The sequence below is a fragment of the Tenrec ecaudatus genome, chromosome 2 (assembly GCF_050624435.1).
Source record: "Tenrec ecaudatus isolate mTenEca1 chromosome 2, mTenEca1.hap1, whole genome shotgun sequence".
NCBI classification, from domain to species: Eukaryota; Metazoa; Chordata; class Mammalia; order Afrosoricida; family Tenrecidae; genus Tenrec; species Tenrec ecaudatus.
Window position 1 is genome coordinate 22,073,132 of NC_134531.1, and position 21,804 is coordinate 22,094,935.

The 21,804-nt window shown below is 38.7% G+C and overlaps 1 protein-coding gene and 1 pseudogene across 1 annotated transcript; both read right to left on the reverse strand.

The window, feature by feature from the left end:
* Positions 1-2,404: 2,404 nt before the first annotated feature.
* Positions 2,405-2,848, reverse strand: LOC142440722 (small ribosomal subunit protein uS17-like; annotated as a pseudogene).
* An 18,103-nt stretch (positions 2,849-20,951) lies between these two features.
* On the reverse strand, positions 20,952-21,539 carry LOC142440723 (ferritin light chain-like). Its single transcript, XM_075542995.1, has one exon. The coding sequence runs from the start codon at positions 21,477-21,479 to the stop codon at positions 20,952-20,954; it is 528 nt and encodes a 175-aa protein (XP_075399110.1). The 5' UTR covers positions 21,480-21,539.
* Positions 21,540-21,804: the final 265 nt, after the last annotated feature.

Sequence of the window (21,804 nt, forward strand, 5' to 3'; positions counted from 1 at the left end):
ATTTTACAAATTATGAATCTTTGGGGATATGTGAAAATCATTTTTTGTTTCAAGTATGGTTAATCCAGATATGACTCTATACAGTTGCACACAAGCTATCTGAATTACTATGGATCATTTTGTTTGCCAGACAGATAAGTATACTAATTAATCCACTGATTAGTTCAAATGGCAGCCTCAAGGGATGAGCTAACATAATTAAGTTTGTCATATGTAAAGGTTGTAGAAGCACTGGGTGAACATATAAAAATTTCAAACAATCTAAGATAATATAAAACATGAAATGACTCAACCGCTGCATTCTCAATATCATAATAAAGTGTTAACTGTATTAATAGTCGAAGTGCATAGTTTCTTTCTCAGTTGTGACATTGTTGGTGTAAGGTGGAGGCTGGCACCAGTGGTCAGATTTGCCATTTTTCTTGAACATATATATACTGACAAAATTAAGTCTATGAAAATTCGAGCATAAATAAATTGGGCAGGAATATTTAGCACATGTTCAATAAAATATTTTCCAAGTTTTTCTTCTTAGATTATTATTATTTTGCTATTTAAATGTGTTGATCTAACTGAATTCAATAGTCTATTTCATTTCTCATGCACCATTCCTTTTAATCACATGAGGAGTCAAAAATATTGGTTTATTCCAAACAAAATATGTTCAAACAGATACCTGTAGGGAGCGCATGGCTACAGAGAAGTTCACGCAATCATGTTGTCTTGTGTAGTGCTATTTTTGTGAGTTTTCTTTGTAGTTATCTAATGAGTAATAAATAATGTTGAGATATATTTTACGTATTTGTTGGCCATTCATTTATATTCACGTGGCTAATAGTTGTTCTTTGTCCAGTGTTAGCCGTTCTTATTAGGTGACATCGAGTTGGTTCCAATCCATAGCAACCTTGTGCACGACAGAATGAACTGCAGCCTGGTCCTGTGCCGCCCTCATAGTGGCTCTTCTGTTTGAGCCCGTTTCTGCAGCCCTGCTGTTATTCCACTTTGTAGAAGGTCTCCCTCGTCCTCGATGCCCCTCTACTGTAACAAGCATGTTGTTCTTCTCCAGGCATTCATCTCTCCTAACAACCTACACAAAGTTTGTTGCACAGTAATAGGGAATGGTATCAAAGTTTACATTCGGAACAATTGGTTTGTAGAAGACTTTGGAGGACAGTGAAAGCCTGAAATTAATTTACCGGGCTCCCACATGAATTCAGCTTCTGAAGAACCCCTTTGATCACACATCAGGGCTGTAAGCAGCCTCGCTGTCAGACAGAGGGTATTGTAAAGTCCACGAGGGATGACAGAGTTGGGTTAAGGATCCCTGGTGACATAGAGGGTACTCGGGGAGCTGCTATCGTTAAGGTCGGCAGTACAAAATCCCCAGCTTCCATGCGGGAGAAAGACTGGGCTTTCCACTCGTGTTAAAAGTTACAATCTCAGACACCCACAGGGGGACAATCTCAGACACCCACAGGGGAAGTTCTAGTGCTCTATAGAGTTGCTATGAATCGGCATGGACTCGATGCCAGGGAGTTAGGTTAAAATGTCATTATTGTTGCTATCGATTTCTTTTTTGGTATAAGTAAACCTCTGGAGAAGGTAATTGGATTAATAAAAACCCAGGGAACTAGCAGGACAGGCTTGGTGGGTGGGGGATGAGGAACTAACAATGAGCAAGAGAAAGAAAAGGTTCTGAAATTGACAGTGATGATCACACTCTTCTTAGTATGGCTGAACTGGAAATTGGATAAGTGAATCACATAACACTAAAACAACTTTTTAAAGTCCCATCAGAATAGTGGATTCTAAGAGGGAACCTGTTGGGCCAGTAAACTTCCAGGCACTGGGGTCTGCTCAGACATTCACGGCAACTGTTTTAGTTTTGTTACTTGTTTGCGTTTTTTTGGTAATTGTTTGTTTGTTTCAAAAGGGTACTCTAGATATATTTTCTCAACGAACACACAACCCAATCACAAGTTATGGAAATTCAACATTGAAATATAGAGGGGAAAAGCCAAGAAATTTGCACCGAGGATTTTTTTTTTTTTATTCCATTAAGACAATGTGTCAGATGATTGATCTAGGGAAAGCATACTCTGCCCTAGGAGAACTCTCTGGGGAAAACCTAGCCCATCTACTCCACATCCTTGACCTTGCCCCATTCAGACTTCATTCTGTTCCTAAAACTGAGGTCTCATTGACCAGGAATGTATGTGTGTTACTCAAGGTTGCCATTTTGATGTGGTGGAAGTTATTCAAAAAAAAAAAAAGGAATATCTTTCCAGGAAAGCTTAGAGATAAGGAATCATTTTTAGATATAGATAGCTGTCAAGAAACAGTAGTTTCACTTTTTTTTGGAGTGAAATAAAAAATAACTGCATTTCCCTGGGAGGCTAGCGGCTCAGAACTTCTGGAACTGCGTCTTGGTGCCCGAAGCCTTGGTGACCTTGAGCAGGTCGAAGTGCACCTTCTTGCTCAGGGGCTGGCACTCGCCCATGGTGACGATGTCGCCGATCTGGACATACCTGCAGCAGGCAGACAGGTGCACAGACATGTTCTTGACGCGCTCCTGGAAGCGGTGGTACTTGCGGATGTAGTGCAGGTGGTCTCGGCGGATGACAGCGGTCCTCTGCTTCTTGCTCTTGGTCACCACGCCCAACAGAATCCGCACTCGGATACAGACCTTGCCGGGGAAGGGGCATTTCGTGTCAATGTAGGTGCCATCAATGGCCTCCTTGGGCGTCTTGAAGCCCAGGCCAATGTTCTTGTAGTCAGGGGGGAGCTTCTGGTTTTGGTAGATGGTCGGCTGCTTTGGGTAGGCACGCTCAGTCTACATGTCTGCCATCTTCCCGGCCGCCTGGAAAAAAGAGGGCCACAGAGGCGCCTGAGTTTCCTTATCGGCCCGTGGCTTCACATTTTGATATGTTCGTTTGATAAATAATTTTTATGATTTTTTAAAATGTTGACTTTCCTGGTAAAATAAGAATGTTAATATATCATTTAACATTTCACCATTCATCTTTCAATTTTTCATACTGCTGCGACTTACATGCTGATGTGCTGCTGAATGCTGGAGCACCAGTGTTTTAAATACGCTCTGGGTCTTCCAGGGTGGGCAGTTTTCAGTGAAGCTTACAGAGTTAGGTAGACTAGAAAAAAGGGCTTAGCCATCTACTCGTAACCAACCAAACAAAAGCAATGCAGAAAACTCGATGAGTTGGAGTGGAACGTGTTCTGAAGGCACAGCGTTGTACTGTACCCCATACTGCAAGCACAAGTGAGGCTGCTTCAGAAAAGTCCAGCCAGAGGATTTCTTGAAAGAGAGGCTGATTTTGTTCTTTCTCACATATTTTAGACATATCAAGAAAGACCAGTTCATGAAAAAGTACATCATCTGAAGCAGAGGGTCAGCCAGAAAGAAGACCCTGACATGGGTGACTTGGCAGTGTTTGTAATAATGGACTCAAACATGCAACTGTGAGACGGAGCCGGGAGACGGCATTGGACCCTGCTTTCCATTGGGTTTCTCAGAGTCAGAATCAACGGGAAGGCACCTAATAACAAAACATATAAACATAATGTGCACATAATTCAATTTGAATTTGTCTTATTCTAGGCGAACATCTGAGTCCTCATGAGTTAGACGGGTAATGGCCCAGTGTGCTGTCTGTATTAACAACCCTAGCAGTTGTCTGTATCTGCTGAGAGGTTAATTGCTCTTAATTTGCTTCGATGTTCTTCCTGAGAGACATGGAATCACCTATTTAGAGAAAAACCCTACTGTGACTCTCTCTTCTCACTGTACTCTGGTTCACAGTCTCATTTTCTATATTTTACTCTTTCCTTGATTGTAAGATATGAAGTCACCCAACTCTGAGTTAAAATGAGTATATTTTCTACTTGGGAATTATTTATTTAGAAAAAAATAAACAGGGCTACCTTTCTAATTTTCAGTTTTATTTTCTGTGAATGCAGGGAAGTTATTTGTATTCTATATAGTCAGTTAAAGAACAAATGATCAATTCATGAAAAGGACCTGGAAAGTTAATCCTGGAAATAATGTGTTCCAAAGGAACTCTAAGTTTGTTTTTCTTTCTTTGGAGTTAATGTCTAAAACTAACCTGAGATCCTTATTGCTAGAACAGGCAATCCCCAGTTTAGGAGATATTTGCATCATGATAAACTGAACATAAACATTTGGTTTTTTGTGTGCGCTGTTTTATAGCAATATGCAATATCAGTGGTAATATTCAAATAACAACTGTTTCACTGTTCTAATGTGCATTTTAAGTATGAAAAGCAATATATAAAAACCTGTTTATTGTTTCATGCAGTTAATGTTTAAATGAACAATAAAAAGAGGCACACAACATTAGATTATAAAAAAGAATTTTAAAATATTAATGAACAACATGACATAATACCTGGAAAATGCAATGAAAGTGTTGTTTAAGATATTTCCATAATGTGTCTTGATTAGCATTCTCACTTGGAAAATTCTCGGCTTTTATATTAGGATCATCGGCTGTGCAGTTTTCCTTCACCATGTTTAACTGTCAGAATAGGTTTCCATTCCTTTAGAGGGAGGTCAACTAGCCAATAGCTATTTTGTTTGAGATATTTGAAATGGTTAGATGACTTCTCTTCTCTGAGCATATTATATTCATCATTAAAAGCCCACGCGGAAGCAGCACACCAACATAGGTGATCGTGAAGGGCAGAGGAGACCAGGTCTCCAACAACAAAGGCGGGGTGGTGGTGAGAATCACATCACCGTGAATGAGTGCGAGTGCGTGATGGGGACCCAATGCCCATCTGTAGACAGCTGGACATCCCTTGCAGAGGGGTAGTGGGGAGGAGATGAGTCACTCAGGGTTCAGTGTAGCAACAATGAAACTCAAAACCTGCCTCTAGTTCCTGAACGCTTCCTCCCCTTCCAATTATCATAACCCCAATTCTACCTTGTGGACCTGGTTAGACGAGAGGATGCACAGCGGTGCAGTTGGGATCTGGAAACACAGGGAATCTAGGACAGACAAACCCCTCAACACCCGCAGTAGGAGTGGTGACACCAGGAGGGAAGGGGGTGTAGAAAGGGAGAACTGATCCTGGAGAGCTATGTGTAACCTCCTCTCTGGAAGATGGGCAATGGGAGGTGGGTGAGGGTAGATGCTGGAGAGGGATGGGGAGGGGGAAAAAAAGAGAAACTGAGCTGATTCCAGGAACCCAAGTGTAAGGTGAATTATGAGAATGATGAGTGCAACGAATGTATAAGGGTGCTTTGCTCAATTGATGTATGTACGGATTGTGATAAGAGCTTTATGAGCCCCAATAAAAAGATTTATTTATTAAAAAAAAGAAAACCCCATTCTGTTTCTGATGAACTTATGACCATTGTTTTGACAAAATTTTTAGCTCTTTGAATCTTTTTAGGAATCACATAGATCACTCATAATATCTTGTGGGATTTCAAGGCATAAGAAAATTGAAAAGAATAACAGATTGTCACCTTCTGATTGTTTGGTAGTATTTTTCTTTACATAAAATGCTTGTTTGCTGAAGTAACAGCTTTCAAGGAAATAAAAATGTAGCATTTCATCAAAAGTTTAATGAATCTTATGAGAAGAATTAATAAATATTGCAGGCATGGTTTCATCTAATTTTGTATACCTATGGAAGGAATGAATAATTCTATGGAAGCTTAGACCTATGCTGTTGCATAGATGAACATTAAAAAAGAGTTAGGATTGTAAATATGTGATTTCCACATTGATTGACTACCCAGAAGTCCCTCACTTAGTGAGAACAAGTGGTATTTTAACAACTAGTTCTCTGAACACAGCAAAAATTACATGTTGGTTCTGCCTAACCAATGTGAAGCAGGTGTACCCAACACGATGTACTGTATACAATGTTTTAGCATAACAGATACTGATGTCAACATTCTAAGAAGTCCAGTGTATCAGGAACATTGCACCTTTCTGGGAGGAAGTTGTAGAAAAAAGCAACACAAGGGATATAATATAAAAAGACCTGAGTTAGTGAAAATTGTCCAGGTTAGTATAATAAATTATATTGCTAAAAATGTCCATATAGGAAGAATGCTTCATTCAGAACTAATATTTTCAATATCAAATAGCTCACAAATGACAAAACTTAGGGGACTGACAGGTCAGGACTGAATGGATTTTCAAGAAAAGGAAATAATGAAAAAGAAACCTAATGAAGTAGAGGAAGGACACAAGTTGTCGGACCATTCTGTAATAGAAGATTAAATTGACCCAACCCTGACTGTTTGGGTTGCTAACTGCAAGGTCAGCAGTTTGAAACTACCATCTACTTCTTGGGAGAAAGCAGGCTCTCTATTCCTGTAAAGTTTTATAATGTCAGAACCTCACATGGGCAGCTCTACCCTGTCCTAGAAGGCCACGCTGAATAAAAATTGACTCAATGTCAGTGAGTTTGGATTTTTTTTTTTGACAGGCATATTCTGGAAGCTTTGAGACATTAGCAGTAAATCTGTGAAGGAAAGTATAAAAACAACCATATGAGTAACTCTCAAATATTTTATGTGTTAATCAAGTGATTCAGAACCTTCCAGCAATGGAGTTAATATCATAACTGACAAAATTCCAAAAGCTCACAACTCTTCTTCAATGTTGTAATATTTTTTATTATTTTTGCCTTTTGTATATATGTACTTATTCATTAAGTATATGTATATTTTATACATAACATTTACAATGCCCACAGACAAAGATTGAATGTATAGAGATATTGATGATAAAAGACAATCTGAATACTGGAAAAAAGATGTATGACTTATGACAGAACCGATTTAGTGTGAAGCCATTTGATCAGAATCACACCATACTTGGATAATACTTGTATTTTAGTTAATAAGCAGATGCAATTATGGGAAGAACCAACCAAATAGAAAGACACACATTTTTTTAATGCCTCCGGCTTGAACACAGTAGTCACTATGAGGCGTAATCAATTTGACAGCAACAAAAAAAGCCAAGTATGCACTAAATCTATGACAGTTAGCACAAAGTGTACCAACCAGGGCAAACCAGGTGAGTCCCACCACTGTGTACAATGTACAGTGGTTTAGAGTGGCATTTGCTAATGTCCTCATTCAGAGATGTTCAGAGTATCTGGAATATTGCATATTCCTAAGAGCAAACTACAGAAAAAGGAAGTCAGGAATGTGGAAAAAATTCAAGTTCATGGGAAAATCATGCTTATAAAATGACCATGGAAAAAGTCATCTAAATTAGAAAAATCAAATAAATTAAAAATTATTGTTTGTACTCAGAATGAACAAGGGATATCATTGCTGGGTCAGATGGATCTTGACTGAGAGTAGAGAGTACCATAAAGATGTCCTTTACATCACACAGCTTACCAGGTCTCTTGTTAGTAGTCTTCAATGCATTCAATCTGTTCTTGAGATGTTCTTGATGTTCATGTGAGATATATTCAAGGTCATATTTTGCCTCTGCTGGATGTATCATAGTTTGCTTCAGCTTCAACCTGAACTTACCTATGAGCAATTGATGATCGGTTCAACAGTTGGCTCCTGATTTCATTTTAGCTGCCGATACTGAGCTTGTCCGTTGTCCCTTTCCACAGATGCAGAATTTGATTTATTCATATTCCAACTAGAAATGTCCATCAGTCTAGTCATCTTTTGTGTTGTTGCAAAAAGGTATTTGCTAGGAACAACTCATTGGTCTTACAAATTTCTAACATGTTATCTCCAACTCTGTTTATGTCACAAAGGTTATATTTTCAAAGTACTGTTCTTATTTCTTCGTTTCTGAGTTTTGCTGTCCAATGACCAAGAACTATCAATATGTTGTTCATTGGATATCTGATCAATTTCACATTGCAGATGCTGGTAATATTCTTCAATTTATGTAGCATTAGCATTGATTGGTGCAAAATATTAATATTTGCATTATTATATTTCCTTTTATGTGTATAGATCTTGTGCTATCATTGACAGCACTGTACTTCAAGATAGATCTTGGGATGTCCTTTTGAATTATGGATGCAATGCTATATTTTTTAAATCCTGTTTTTCCTAACATAGTCAACCAAATATTTTTCTGATTCAAAACGGCCATACCATCCCATGTCATCTCACTAATGCCTATGGGTTTGCTTTTCATGCTTTCCATTTCATATTTCACAACTCCCAATTCTTAACAGGTGCTTGCAGCTGTTTTTTCTTATTTTGAATCATGGCCCATCAACAATTGAATGTCCCAAACTCTTTACTCCCACAGGTTTTACTCGACTCATGTTATTATTGTTGATTTATTTTGAGAAAACAGGCCTTCCTCAGTCATATTTTGAGTGCCTTCCAACCGGATGGGCTCAGATGGAACTAAATCTGACAATATTCTACTTATACCAAAATATTTTCAGTGGTTAATCTATCTGATGTGGACAGCCTAGTCCTCCTTCATAGTTTGCTGTTAATTTGGAAACTCTGCTGAAAAAAGGGTTGCCTTGAGTGATCCTATTAATATGTGATATATCAGTGGCACATCAATATCCAGGTGGAACAAATAGCATCGCACAACAAAAATAGTTGTTTCCATTTTCCCCAAAAGGTTGGGTTTTTGTTTTGTTTTGATAAATCATGTTATTGGGGGCTTCGACAACTCTTCACAATCCACAAATACATCCATTGTGTCAAGCACTTTTGTACATTTGTTTCCCTCATCATTCTCAAAACATTTACCTTCTAGTTGAGCCCTTGTTATCAGCTCCTTATTTTCCCCCTCCCTCTCTGCTCCCACCTTCCCCATGAACTGTGAAATTTTATGATAACATTAGCTCTAAAGGAGGTTAAGGAGCCTTGGTGGTACTTTGTATTAGGTATTAAGCTGTTATCTGCAAAGTCAAAAATTCAAATTCATGAATCAGGTTAAATCTCATAAAAACTCATAATTTCAGAAGCCTAGGAATCATAATCTGATATTTTAATAATAGGTGGTTAATACTATGTATTAGATGGGTGGAGACAAAATTTCCTTTGGTAAGTAAATTTCAGAAGTTTAAACAAAATTTTAATTTATTAATTTAAATCAAGTTAAGCAGTCAAGAAGAAATCAAAAGATTAGTTGCATTAGGTAAATCTGCTACTCAAGTTCTCTTTAGAATGTCGTAAAGTAAGATTTTACTTTGAGGACTAAAGTACACCTGACTTACCTAAGCCATATGTGTTAGATAGGGGTCTAGAGAAACCAAATCAGAATGCTAATAATTTATATATATAGATATATATATGCTAATAATTTATATAGATAGATAGATAGATAGCATAAGAAATAAACAGTTAATTAAATCATAAAGCAGTACAAATAGCTCAGTGCAACTCACTCCCATGAGACATTTGTGAGACGCTGGCTGTCCTTCAAGTCTTGATGGCTGCTGGGTAGTCCTCTGTAGAGAGATTTAGGCTATCCAGGCACAGGCAGCAAACAGCAAGGCAGGTCACCAACATTCAGCCAGATGACAGGGTCCTATAGTCCCCAGCTCAAGAGATGTAAATTCCAATGTTGGGGTAAAGCAGGTCTTCAAGGAACATCCAATTACAGTGACACAGTCCATATGTTAGGTGTCCCACAGGTAGTGTAGCTTGCAAATTGAGGCACAGAACAAGCAAGGAAGCCTCACAGTGGTCCAATGATCAAAGAGCAAGAGCCCTGAGAATTAGAAAGGCGAGGCTCACCGAGCCATTTATCTCTCTGAAGGAAAAAAAGGAGAAAATAAGAGCGGGTTGTCTGGTCTAAAGTCCATGACCTAGCACGAGGGTGTTAGGCTTGTTGAGTATTGGGGAGAGCCCGTGGTATAAAGGCAAGTCGAACAATGGGCACTCCGTGGAGGCTGACGCAGCCCACATTGAGTGGACCAGAACCTGACCAGCTGGAGATTATTGAGCCTGAGAACTAGCGCATATTGTTGCTGACTTTATGGATGGCCTGTCCGGATTTGACTTTGCTTATTGATGCAGATTTCACAAGGTTCCAACTGGAATGAAGACTCTTCATGTCAAAAAACATGACTGCCTTCTCATAGAACTGGGCTGATGTAAGCAGGCAGTATATAAATTGGATACTCAAAATTGAGTGGATAAAAGCATGAAGTAGTTGCCTCACAAACTTTCATAGGTGGGGAAACACATTCACAGGATAATAGGATTAAGGTGTAGGTGTTACTTAATTTCAATCGTTAAGCTAAAGATTTATGTACAGGTGCCAGGTTGGCAAGGGGTGGATGAAGGTAGTTAATTTATTGTGCCAACCTGACTGATAAACACATGTGGCATTAATTGAAGGGCGGAGGGATAAATGGCTCAGTGAGCCTCGCCTTTCTAGTTCTTCTGTCTCTTGCTTTCTGATGGTCCCATCAGGGTGCAGCTGCCTTAGCCAGTTCCCTGCTTTAGCTGGCAAGGCTCACTTACTGCAAGACATCCCTGAGAAAAAGCCACATGAACTTACCCTGATGCAGCCCTGTGTATTGGAGCACCCATGTGGAGACCCCTGGCAGCGTTGAGATGTTTACATATTCACTGACTCAGCTTTCCTCCTGCAGTCGGCATCATTGCATCTGTTTTGTGAGATGGAGGAAGGCTTTGTGGATTGATGTTGGACATATGGGTTAATGGGTTAATAATGTTGGACTTGTTTGGCAGCGCTGGGTTGGGGTGTTTTCTTGATGTACACTTAACTTTTATATAAAACTCTCTCGTATACATGAGTTTTTGTGGATTTATTTCTCTAAAGTACCCAGACTTACACACCATAATATTTTCAATTGCCTCATATGCATATGAAAGTTGGACACTGAATAAGGAAGAAGGATGACAAGTTCATGTATCTGAATCGTGTTGTTGGAGAAGAATATTGAAAATACCATGGACTTTTGCGAATTTGTCTTGGAAGAAGTACGGCCAGAGTCTTCCTTACATGGAAGGGTGAGAGAATTCATCTTATATCTTTGGAAGCACAGCACTTATTCCTATCCGTTATTCTGTGTGCATACAGGGAATCTATTCTGATTCCAATATAAGCAAACGGCTTGATGTAGTTTAGTTACAGTGACGTTAATAAAGAGAACACTAGAAATAAAATATTGGCTAAACATGCATGACTAAACCCTCTCTCCTCATTTTCCTGAAATCAACTAATAACAGGTCACAAGGTAGTCTCTCCATCTTTATCCACCTATAGGCATGATAACTTTTAATAAAGTAATTGAATTTTTAAAAAGAATAGCAACTTTAAGAAAGCAGGCAGGATTAATTTGGGGACAGGAGTATTTTTTTATAGTTAATATTTGACTTTGTGAAGAAGAGAAATGTTATCGCCCAAGTAAGATGTCTGCTATTAATTTTTCTTTCTGACAGCCATATTAGCTAATGATTTTAATAAAAAATGAAGAATCTACCATCTAATTTGGTTTGCTCATTATCACACATATAGCAAGGCTCAGGAAATGGGTGGCATTTAAAGTAGGTCGGACTATACACAAAGTTCAAAAAATAGGCATTGAAACAAGAAAACTGTAAAGAAAATGAGCAATCATATACAGAGACCCAGTGATTTCACATCATTTTTAACTTTTAGGGAATGACAATTTCTTCCCAGCAACTAGAATACCACTTCTTTCACACGGAGACTCAAGTGTTAAATGGCATCAGTTCACATCAAGTGCTGAATTGTGAACTAAAGACTTTTCTTTCTAATCTGTTGTCATTTTTGTGTTGCAGAAGATATTTACTTTTGGAAGAAATAAATATAAATTATTCAAAACTGGACAATAGCAGGGATAAAATTAAATAATTTAGAATTTTTGTAATACAATTTCTAGGCATGATAATTCATGCAATCACATTTTGCAAATTATATTTTACAATTTTTGAGACATACCACTGCAGTAGTGATGATCTTGTATTTATATGGCATAATGGAATGTGCAGATGAGCTTTAAATTACAAACTTCAGAATTAAGATTATCCCAATTAAATTACATAAATTAATAAAAGTGAGGAATAATTTATGGATTAGATCAGAGAGATGCAACAGAAAAAATGAATTAAAGGGATGTGAAGAATGAGAGGGTCTCAATGTCCTAAAACATTTTTAATCATTTTATTGGGGGCTTGTACAACTCTTATCACAATCCATCCTCCATCAATTGTGTCAAGCACATTTGTACATATATTGCCATCATCATTCTCAAAACATTTGCTTTTCCTTGAGTCCTGGTATCAGCTCTTCATTTTTCCCCTCCCTCCACATTTCCCCCTCCCGTATGAACCCTTGGTAATTTATAAATTATTATTATTTTGTCATATCTTAATCCATCCGATATCTCACTTCACCGATTTCTCCGCTGTCCATTCCCCAGGGAGGAGGTTATATGTAGATCATTGTAATCTGTTCCCCTTTTCTGCCCCACCTTCCCTCCACTCTCTCGGTATCGCCACTCCCGCCACTGGTCCTAAGGATTTAATCTGTCCTGGATTCCCTGTGTTACCAGTTCCTATCTGTACCAGCATACATCCTCCAGTCCAGCTGGATTTATAAGGTAGAATTGGGATCAGTATACTAATTTAATTTGACTATGGAGAGGTCCACAAACAAGAGGATTCAAGAAGCCCCTTTGCAAGGAGGTTCCTAGTTAGAATAACCCTGTGTGACTGGAATACTGCCTGTAACCATTAAGAAAACAAAACAAAGCAAAAAAAAAAAAGCCTGTAAGAACAGTGATTAAATTAAGTTCAAGTTAAGAAGTTGTAACCCTTTAGAGCTTTGAAGGGAGAAAATATCTCTATGTGCTATTGTAAAACTGCTGATGAGTCACATCACTGTTTTTTGGTTTTTAGCAGTAACCAATGTGGCAACAATGCTTCATTGTGAATGTCTCTAAAAGTTGAGGATGACACTAGCTAATAGTAGAGAAGGATGGGATGCTCAACCCTACAACCTTGCATGATGGAGCTTGGCAAATGAACGAGCTTAGAATCAGATTCCCTTTGCTAGGGTCTCACTACTAATGCAACCTTGCCAACACTTTTGTTGTCGTTTTGTGTAATTCAGGGTACAGACAACAGCTGAGCATGCAGAGCTAGGAGACTATCAATTAGTGGAGCTTAAACCGCCAAATCCATGGTATTTTGTTATCGTTGTGGGAGGTGTAGTTGAACAGTCTGACTTACAGACTCTATGAACAACAGAATGAAACACTGCCAAACCCTGTATCATCCTCACAATCATTGGTATTTTTAAGCCCATTGTTGCAACCACGATATTAATTCATGTCTCGGAGGGTCTTCCTCTGTTTCACTACCTTTCTACTTTACCAAGCATGCTGTCCTGTTCCCAGGACTAGTCTCACTTGACCATATGTCCAAGGTCATGAGATAAAGCCTTGCATCCTCTGACTGGACTTCCAAGAGAGATCTGTCTATTTCTCTAGTAGTCAAATGGACATTCAATATTAGTCATAAACATCATACTTCAAATTAAACAATTCTTCTCTAGTTTTCCTTATTCACTGTGCAACTCTCACATACAAAAGAGTCCATTGAAAATGGTTTTAACTTCACATTCGATCCCGAAGTGTGATCCTTGCTCTTCACCACTTGAAAGGGATCTTATGCAACAGATTTACCCACTGCAATAAGTAGTTTGATTTCTTGACTGTTCGTTGCAAGTATATCGAATGTGGAGCGTAGCAAAAGGAAATTATTGAGAACTTCAAACTTTTCTTCATTTACAAAAAATGTTTCCCACTGTTTTAGTTGAGAGGATTTTTATTTTCTCTACACTGAGTTGAAATCATGCACACTGAAGGCTGCAGTCTTTGCTTTCTGTCAGCAAGTACTTCAAGTCCCCCCAACAAGCAAGTTCGTGCCATCTGTATATTACACGTTTTTAATAGCCCTTCCTCCAATTCTGGTGCAGTATTCTGCATAGAGCTCAGCTTCTCAGATGATTCTCTCTGCACACAGATTGACTAAGCATGAGCAAGCGTACAGCCATGAGGGAAATCTTTCTTGATTTTAAACCAGGAAGTATTTTTGGTTTGTTCAAATATCTACCTCATGGTCTATGTACAGGTTCCCCATAAGCACATTAAGCTCTCCTGAAATTCTTATTTTTCTCTTTTCTATCCATTGTGTGTTATGGTCTACACTACTGAATACGTTTGCATCGTCAATGAAATACAAGTGAGCAGCTTTATGATATTTCCTCCTCTCGCTAAGGATCCATCTGGTCTTCCTTATGTCGTGTCCTTTTCTGTGTCTCACTTGAATTTCTGGAAGGTCTCTGTTGATAAACGTCTGCAACTATTTTTGAATTATTTTCAGAAAAACTGAACTTGCATATCATATTGATGATGCTGTTGTCAGTTGCTGTAGTCGGTCACAACCCATGGTGAGTCTATGTATGTAAGAACAAAGCACAACCCTGTCCTGCTCTATCTTCACAATTGTTCTGGTACTTGAAAACATTGTTACAGTGTCAATTCATTTTGTTAAGGGCCTTCCTTTTTTTGCTACCCTTCTCCTGCTCTCTCCAGACAATATGTTCAAAATCTCTATGTAAAATCTTACTGTCTTTGCATCTATTCTGGCTGTAGTTTTTATACCACTGTCTGTCAATTTTTCATACTGTGGTAGCTTGTGCGACATTAATGATATAATTTGATAATTTCCCCATGTGGTGGGTTCAAACTTCTTGAGATGGCTTCTAATTAGAATGTTGTCCATTCAGTTGGCCATGTCACTGTCTTTCAAACTTTGTAGCATAGACGAGCATGTACTTCAACTCACTGATTAGCTTGTAGAAACATTTAAAATGGAATGCCATAAATTCCTGGATTTTTTTTTTTTACTAATGCCTACTGTGCAGGTAGGACTTCTTCCTTCAATATTATTGACTTTTGATAATATGCTATTTCTTGAAATTGTTATGAGTCTACTGATTAGTTTGTATGCAATGACTGTGTATTTCTGTTGCTTTTTGCATAAATCAATATTTTGCCTTTGGACAATTGCAGCATTTCAATCTGAGGCTTGACTTTTTCCTTCAGTTCTTTCAGCTTGAGATATACTGAAAATTGTCTTTCCTTTTGGCATTCTAACTCTTGCATATACTTTATGAATGAAAATAATACTTTATTTCATCTTCCTGAGCTGTCCTTGGTCCTATTGCCTTCAACCGCTTTGACTTAATCACTTCTTCCATTTGCCGTAGGCACTGAAGAGCAAGTGAATGTGACCTCTCTGACAACCAGTCTTGTATTTTGAAATTTCCTTTCTTTACTGAACTTCTGCTCTTTATATGGTAGTTTACTGGTAATAAATAAATGATGGTATATTTGGAACTGGAATATTAATGAGAAAATAGAAACTATAAGCTTTTAAAGAATAACAGAAATATGTCCCAAACAAAATAAAAACCAACAAAAATTATTTGTAGAATGATAGGGATTATATGTTTCAAAATAATTAAAGTCCAATGATTCATAATTCTAGCAGTTATCTCTAGGGGCTCAAGAGTGTTTATTCCTGAAAGAGTTATCGCTGACTTTGGATATTTGATTCCTCTAGCAATTACATAGAAGGGCCTGACGCTTTCTACTAAACAAAATGGTTCTAACTACCAAAGGATGTTGTGATAGTTGTTTATTGTGCCAACTTGGCCAATAAATACATGGGGGATTAACTGAAGGGCAGTGAGAGAAATGGCTCTGCGAGCCTCACCTGTCAGGCCTCTTGCTCTCTGACGTTCGGGCTACTGTGTGGCTGCCTTAGCTAGTTCTCTGATTCACTTCTGGTGAGACATCCCTGAGGAGAAGCCACACGGACCTACCCCGATGCAGCCCTGGGTGCTGAAGCAGCCGTGTGGAGACCACTGCCAGCGCCAAGATACTTACACATTCACTGACTCGGCTTTCCTCGTGCAGTGGTCATCATTGCATGTGTTCTGTGAGTTTGAGGAAGACTTTGTAGATAAATGTTGGACACATAGCATAATGTAGGACTGATGGACTTGGACCGGGCTGGGTTGGGATGCTAAATGTACAATTACCTTTTATATAAAATGCTCTTTTATGGAATATAAGTGTTTATGAATTTTGTTTCTCTTGTCTATCTAAACAAACACAGATGTTTTCTCTGAACTACTATTTTCTCTGAATTTTTTAAAGATGAATTTGCAAAAGAAGGTCCTAGCAGACAGAATAGGCCTAGTGTGTTAATTGATATGATGATTGCTGACCATTGTGCCTAACCTCTCCAAAACCACAATACACCAGCATTAAAATTGGGAAAAATGGAACACAGATATGCTATTGCCCTAAAGAAGAATTGGGTAAAAATCTAAGCTCTTAAAACATGATAGGCAGTTCTTATTACCATTATTTTAAGATTACTTTTTATCTCTTAAAATGATCTATCATATTCAAGGCAAAATTTCATTTTTCCTCTTCCTTACTGAATTGATCAGATATCTTTTAAAAGAGCCAGAAGAACAATTACCTGAGAGCACAAGAGATTTTTCTCTCCTTTGAAATTGAAGTGCATGGTAGCAGCTCAGCAGGAGAAGTTGTGCAATCACCAAACGAAGCCTGTAAGTGTTATTTCCAAAACATCAGCCAAGTAGGAACTCATTTACCTAACAGCACACAGGAGGATGGATAGTTGGTACCTTCCTGGATTTAATTTAGTAATTAAAACTAATTAGTTTCTCATACCCAATTGCAATGTATTTTGCCTTGTTACAATGTAGTGCATATAAAGGAATTGTAAATCTGCAAGATAGTTTAGAAAATATTATTTCATATTTTAGAGTGTAGTCAGAAGGAAATATGAATATAAATATTGAATATGATATTAGTTCATATATTTTCAGGTTAAATAATTCAACAGCTAATAAGCAAGCACAAATATATAAAAGGATATCATTTGAATACACGCACACCCTTCTCAGAATGTCTATGTTGAAAAAATACAATCATTTTAATATTTTAAGTTGTAGCTTTAATTTATAGTTTTTCATATTTTATTAAAACTATCATTACTTTGACCATACATATTTGTTTCATTTTATTTTAAAATATCTTAACTCCTTTCCACAGCAGTTGGATTTTACAGCCCCTATTTTCCAGCGTTTAGTGCCTTCAAAACAATGTTAAGGGCACTCATAAGCAATGAAGAGCTTTAAATATTTTGAGCAAAGAAATTATCACTAGAATAAATGCCCAGAAACCCAGCTGTCTCATTTAAGGAAAGCATGAATTTAAAAGCATGACTCATTTTATGTTTCCTTTCAAATCATTTTCATGGCATTCTTATATATGTAATGCTCAGTTGGAAAACCAAGTTTATGTGACCTCGGGAAGCTCACTAAAATCTTCTGAGCAACAAGTTCCCAGATTTCCAAATGCAAATGAAAAAACATCACGTGCAAGGATATTGACTGCAAAAAATAATGAAGTATATAAAACATCCACCACTGAGCTAGCATGCCAAATGATTCTACTTGAACAACTGTTGTGGATGGTAATGCCATTTTCCAAAATGATTTAAATAGGACAGAGAAGGGAGTTACTAATGAAAACAAGTTAAAGTTTCAATTCAAAATGCAACATTTTATTCTGCTCCATGGACATGGTTTCCATTAGTCATAATCAACTCAATAACAGCTAATAGCAAGTTTAATATATTGAGGAAATAAGCTATTTGATAACAAAGTACATAGCTCATAGAAAATAGGTGAAATATAGCCAGAAAAATATCTATTAATCAGAAAAGAGCATGGCTGAAGTATAATGAAATAGATATTACTGTTCAGTACCACTTAGCAGTTTAAAGAGCTGGATTGAAATATGAATTCATCATAAGTTTAACCAGAAGTTCAATAATTTGGATTTTAAAACCAAAGCAATAGGTTAAAACTAGGAAGTCACATTTTGTTAATATCATGCAGTCTTTTCTGACTGCTGGTGACCTCATGTATGGCAAAGCAAACTGCTTCTCAATGCTGTGTTCCTCTCACACCAGAAGGTATGTTTGGGGTCATTGTTGAAAGCACTGCATCTTTTTCTGCCTTGACTCATCATACACTTTTATCATTATCCCTTCTATTTCTATCATCTCATCCCAAACCATGACACTTTTAAAAAACATACATCCTCCTCATATACAAGTAAAAGGAAAATAGAAAATTATTTCCCTAACAAAAAGAACACAACTCCTAACTCTTGCATAGGTGATCTTCCTTTTTAAAGGGTTCACAAAAAAGACAAGGATCCAAACAAGATGAAATTCTTGAAAAATTCAAATTTTTCTCTATCATTGATCCAGTTGTGAGGATTTTGGCTTTCTTCAAATTGAGCCATAATTTATACAGAAGATTGCAATCTTGGAGCTTCATCAGTAAGTGCTTCAAGTTCTCCTCACTCTCAGCAAGCAAGTTTATGTCCTAGTCACAGGTGGTTAACCAACATTCCTCCTGTCTTGTTGGTGCATTCTTCTTCATATAATCCAGACACTCTAATTATTTTCTCAGCATACAAATTGAATACGTATGGTGAGTGGATACAACGTCATCACACACTTTTACTGAGTTTTAACCATACAACATTCTTTTTCCTTTAAAAAAAATCATTTTATTGGGGCTCATACAACTCTTATCACAATCCATACATACGTCAATTGTGCATTGCACACTTATATATTCGTTGCCCTCATTATTCTCAAAATTATCCTTCCACTTGAATTCCTGGAATCAGCTCCTCATATTCGTTTTTCCTCTCTCCCTCCCTCCCCTCTCCCCACTCCCTCATGAACTCTTAATAATTTATAAATTATTATTTTATCTTATCTTACACTGCCCGGCGTCTCCCTTTACCCACTTTCCTGTTGCCCATCACCCAGAGAGGAGGTTATATATAGATCCCAGAGATCGGTTCCCCCTTTGCATCCCCGCTTCTTTCATGGTATCATCACTCTCACCGTTGGTCCTGAGGGGTTCATCTGTCCTAGATTCCCTGTGTTTCCAGATCCCAACTGTACCGCTGTGCATCCTCTAGTCTAACCAGGTTTGCAAAGTAGAATTGGGATCATGATAGTTGGTGGGGAGGAAGCATTTAAGAACTAAAGGAAGGTTGTGAGTTTCATTATTGCTACACTGAACCCTGAGTGGCTCATCTCCTCCCCACTACCCCTCTGCAAGATGTTTCCAGTTGTCTACAGATGGGCATTGGGTCCCGATCATGCACTCCCCTCATTCACGATTATATGATTCCCCCACACCCCTCTGCCCGCCTTTGTAGCTTGAACCTGGTCCCCTCCGCCCTTCATGATCACACATGTTGGTGTGCTGCTTCCATGTGGGATTTGTTGCTTCTGGGCTAGATGGTCGCTTGTTTACTTTCAAGCCTTTAAGTCCCCAGATGCTATATCTCTCGATAGCCGTGCACCATCAGCCTTCTTTACCACACTTACTTATGTACACATTCGTCTTTAGCGTTTATGTGGGGAGGACAACATTCCTTTTTCTATTCACAGGTTCCACAGGACCACAATGTAGTGCTCTGGAATTGCAATTCTTCTCAAGGTTATCCAGAGATTGTTACAATCCACAAAGGCAAATGCATTTGCATTGTCAATTAAAAATACAAGTAAACCTCGCTCTGGTATTCTCTGTTTTCAAACAAGATCCATCTGACATTAGTAGTGATAATTTCTCTCATTCCATGTCCTTTTCTAAATCAGCCTGTATTCCTGAAATCTCCTTCTCAAATCACTGCTGCAACCATGGTTTGATGCTCATCAGCAAAAACTTTACTTTCAGATGATGTTGTTCTATGGTCTGCTTATTTTCTTGTGTCACCTTTCTTTGGAAGCAATTCAAATATGGATTTTTTTTCCAGTCAGTTGGCCAAGTAGGTATCTTTCAAAACCCCTGGTCTTAATGAGGAAGTGCTTTCAGTACAACAGGCTTTGAAGCATTTCAGTTGGTATCCATCATTTTCTGGAGCACTGTTTTTGGTTAATGCTTTTGTGCAGGTGGGACTTCTTCTTTCAGCGCCATTGGACCTTGCTCATGTGCTACCACCTGAAATGTTGTAATGTGGACTAGTTCTTTTTGGTTCTGTGGCTGTGCATGCTTTCCACCTTCCTTAGATGCTTTCCAAATCATTTGTTATTTTCTCCAGAGAATCCTTCAATATTGAAACACAAGGCTTGATTTTTTTTTCTTAAGTGCTTTCTGTTTAAGGTATACTGAACTGGCACTTCCTTTTTGGTTTTCTAACTCTAGATCTTTTCACCAACATTATAATATTTTACTTTATGTTTTTAAGCTGCTCTTTGGAATTTTCTTTTTAGCACGTTGGCTTCATCATTTCTTCCATTTATCGTGCCAACTCTACAGTTTCCTGTTAGTAGCTTTGTTGGTGTAGTGGGCTACATATTGGGCTGTGACCACAAGGTCAGCGGGTCTAAACTACCAGCCTCTGGACAAGTATGATGAGTCATTCTACTCTCTTAAAGGTTTAGTCTCAGAAACCCACAAAGACAGTCCTACTTTGTTCTATAGGGACTTTATGAATCAGAATTGAACAATGGCAGTTAGTTTGGGTTTTAGCTGTTTTACATTACATTTAAGAGCAAGATTCAGTGTCTCTTCTGACATCCACTTAGAAATTTTCTTTCTTTTCTTTTCAATGACCTTTTACTTTCTTTATCAATTGTTTTTTAAGATATTCTCTTTTTTTTTTTTTTTTGCTGCAAAAGGAAGCTTTATTGTTTCCATTTGGTCCCCAGCTGGGGGGAGGGGCTCCAGGGCGGGCGCTGCGGACAGGTTCAGGCAGAGGGGCCCTGGCAGGTGGCTTGGTGCCGCAGGCTCCTAGTCTTCTTTGAGAGTGAGCCTCTCAAAGAGATACTCGCCCAGGCCGGCCTGGGGTCTGGCCAGCCTGCGGAGGGTGGTCAGGTGGTCGCCCATCTTCTTGAGGAGTTTCACCTCCTTGTCCAGGAAGTGGTTCTCCAGAAAGTCACAGAGATGAGGGTCGGTGTGAGTGGACCCCGCGACATGCAGGTCCAGAAGAGCCTGGTTGAGTTTTTTCTCCAGGGCTAGGGCAGCTTCCATGGCGTCCAGGGTTCGACCCCACTCATCTTGAGACGGCTTCTGCACATCCTGGAGGAGAGCACGGCCGCCGCGCTGGTTCTGCAGCTTCAAGAGACGCTCGGTCCCCTCGCGCTTCTCCTTCGCCAGCTCGTGGAAGAAGTGCCCCACGCCTTCCAAGGCCACATCGTCGCGGTCGAAAAAGAAGCCCAGAGAGAGGTAGGTGTAAGAGGCCTGCAGGTGCAGGTTGACCAGACGGTTGACGCCAGCCTCCGCGTCGGCGGAACAATTCTGACGGATCTGAGAGCTCATGATGCGTCGGTTTGGAGGTCACCGCACGCCAAATAAAAGTGTCCGCTGGTCCCAAGAGGAGGGGCTAACCATAACTACTCAGGGTTTTTTGTTGTTGTTGTTTTTTTACTATTCAGGTGTTTTGTCATTAATGTTCAATGCAACAAATCTGTTCTTGAGATGTTCTCAAAATTCAGCTTGGATAGACTCAGGTCATATTTTGGCTTTCCTGACCTTGTTCTATGCTTCCTCAGCACATGTGAGCAATTGAGGACCTATTCCACAATCAGCTCCTGGCCTGCTTGTAGCCACTGTCATTGAGTTTGTCCATCATCTCTCTCCACAT

What these genes read in the sequence shown, in the direction of transcription:
- LOC142440723 (XM_075542995.1), bottom strand. Translation starts at nt 21,479, where the DNA reads ATGAGCTCTCAGATCCGTCAGAATTGTTCCGCCGACGCGGAGGCTGGC.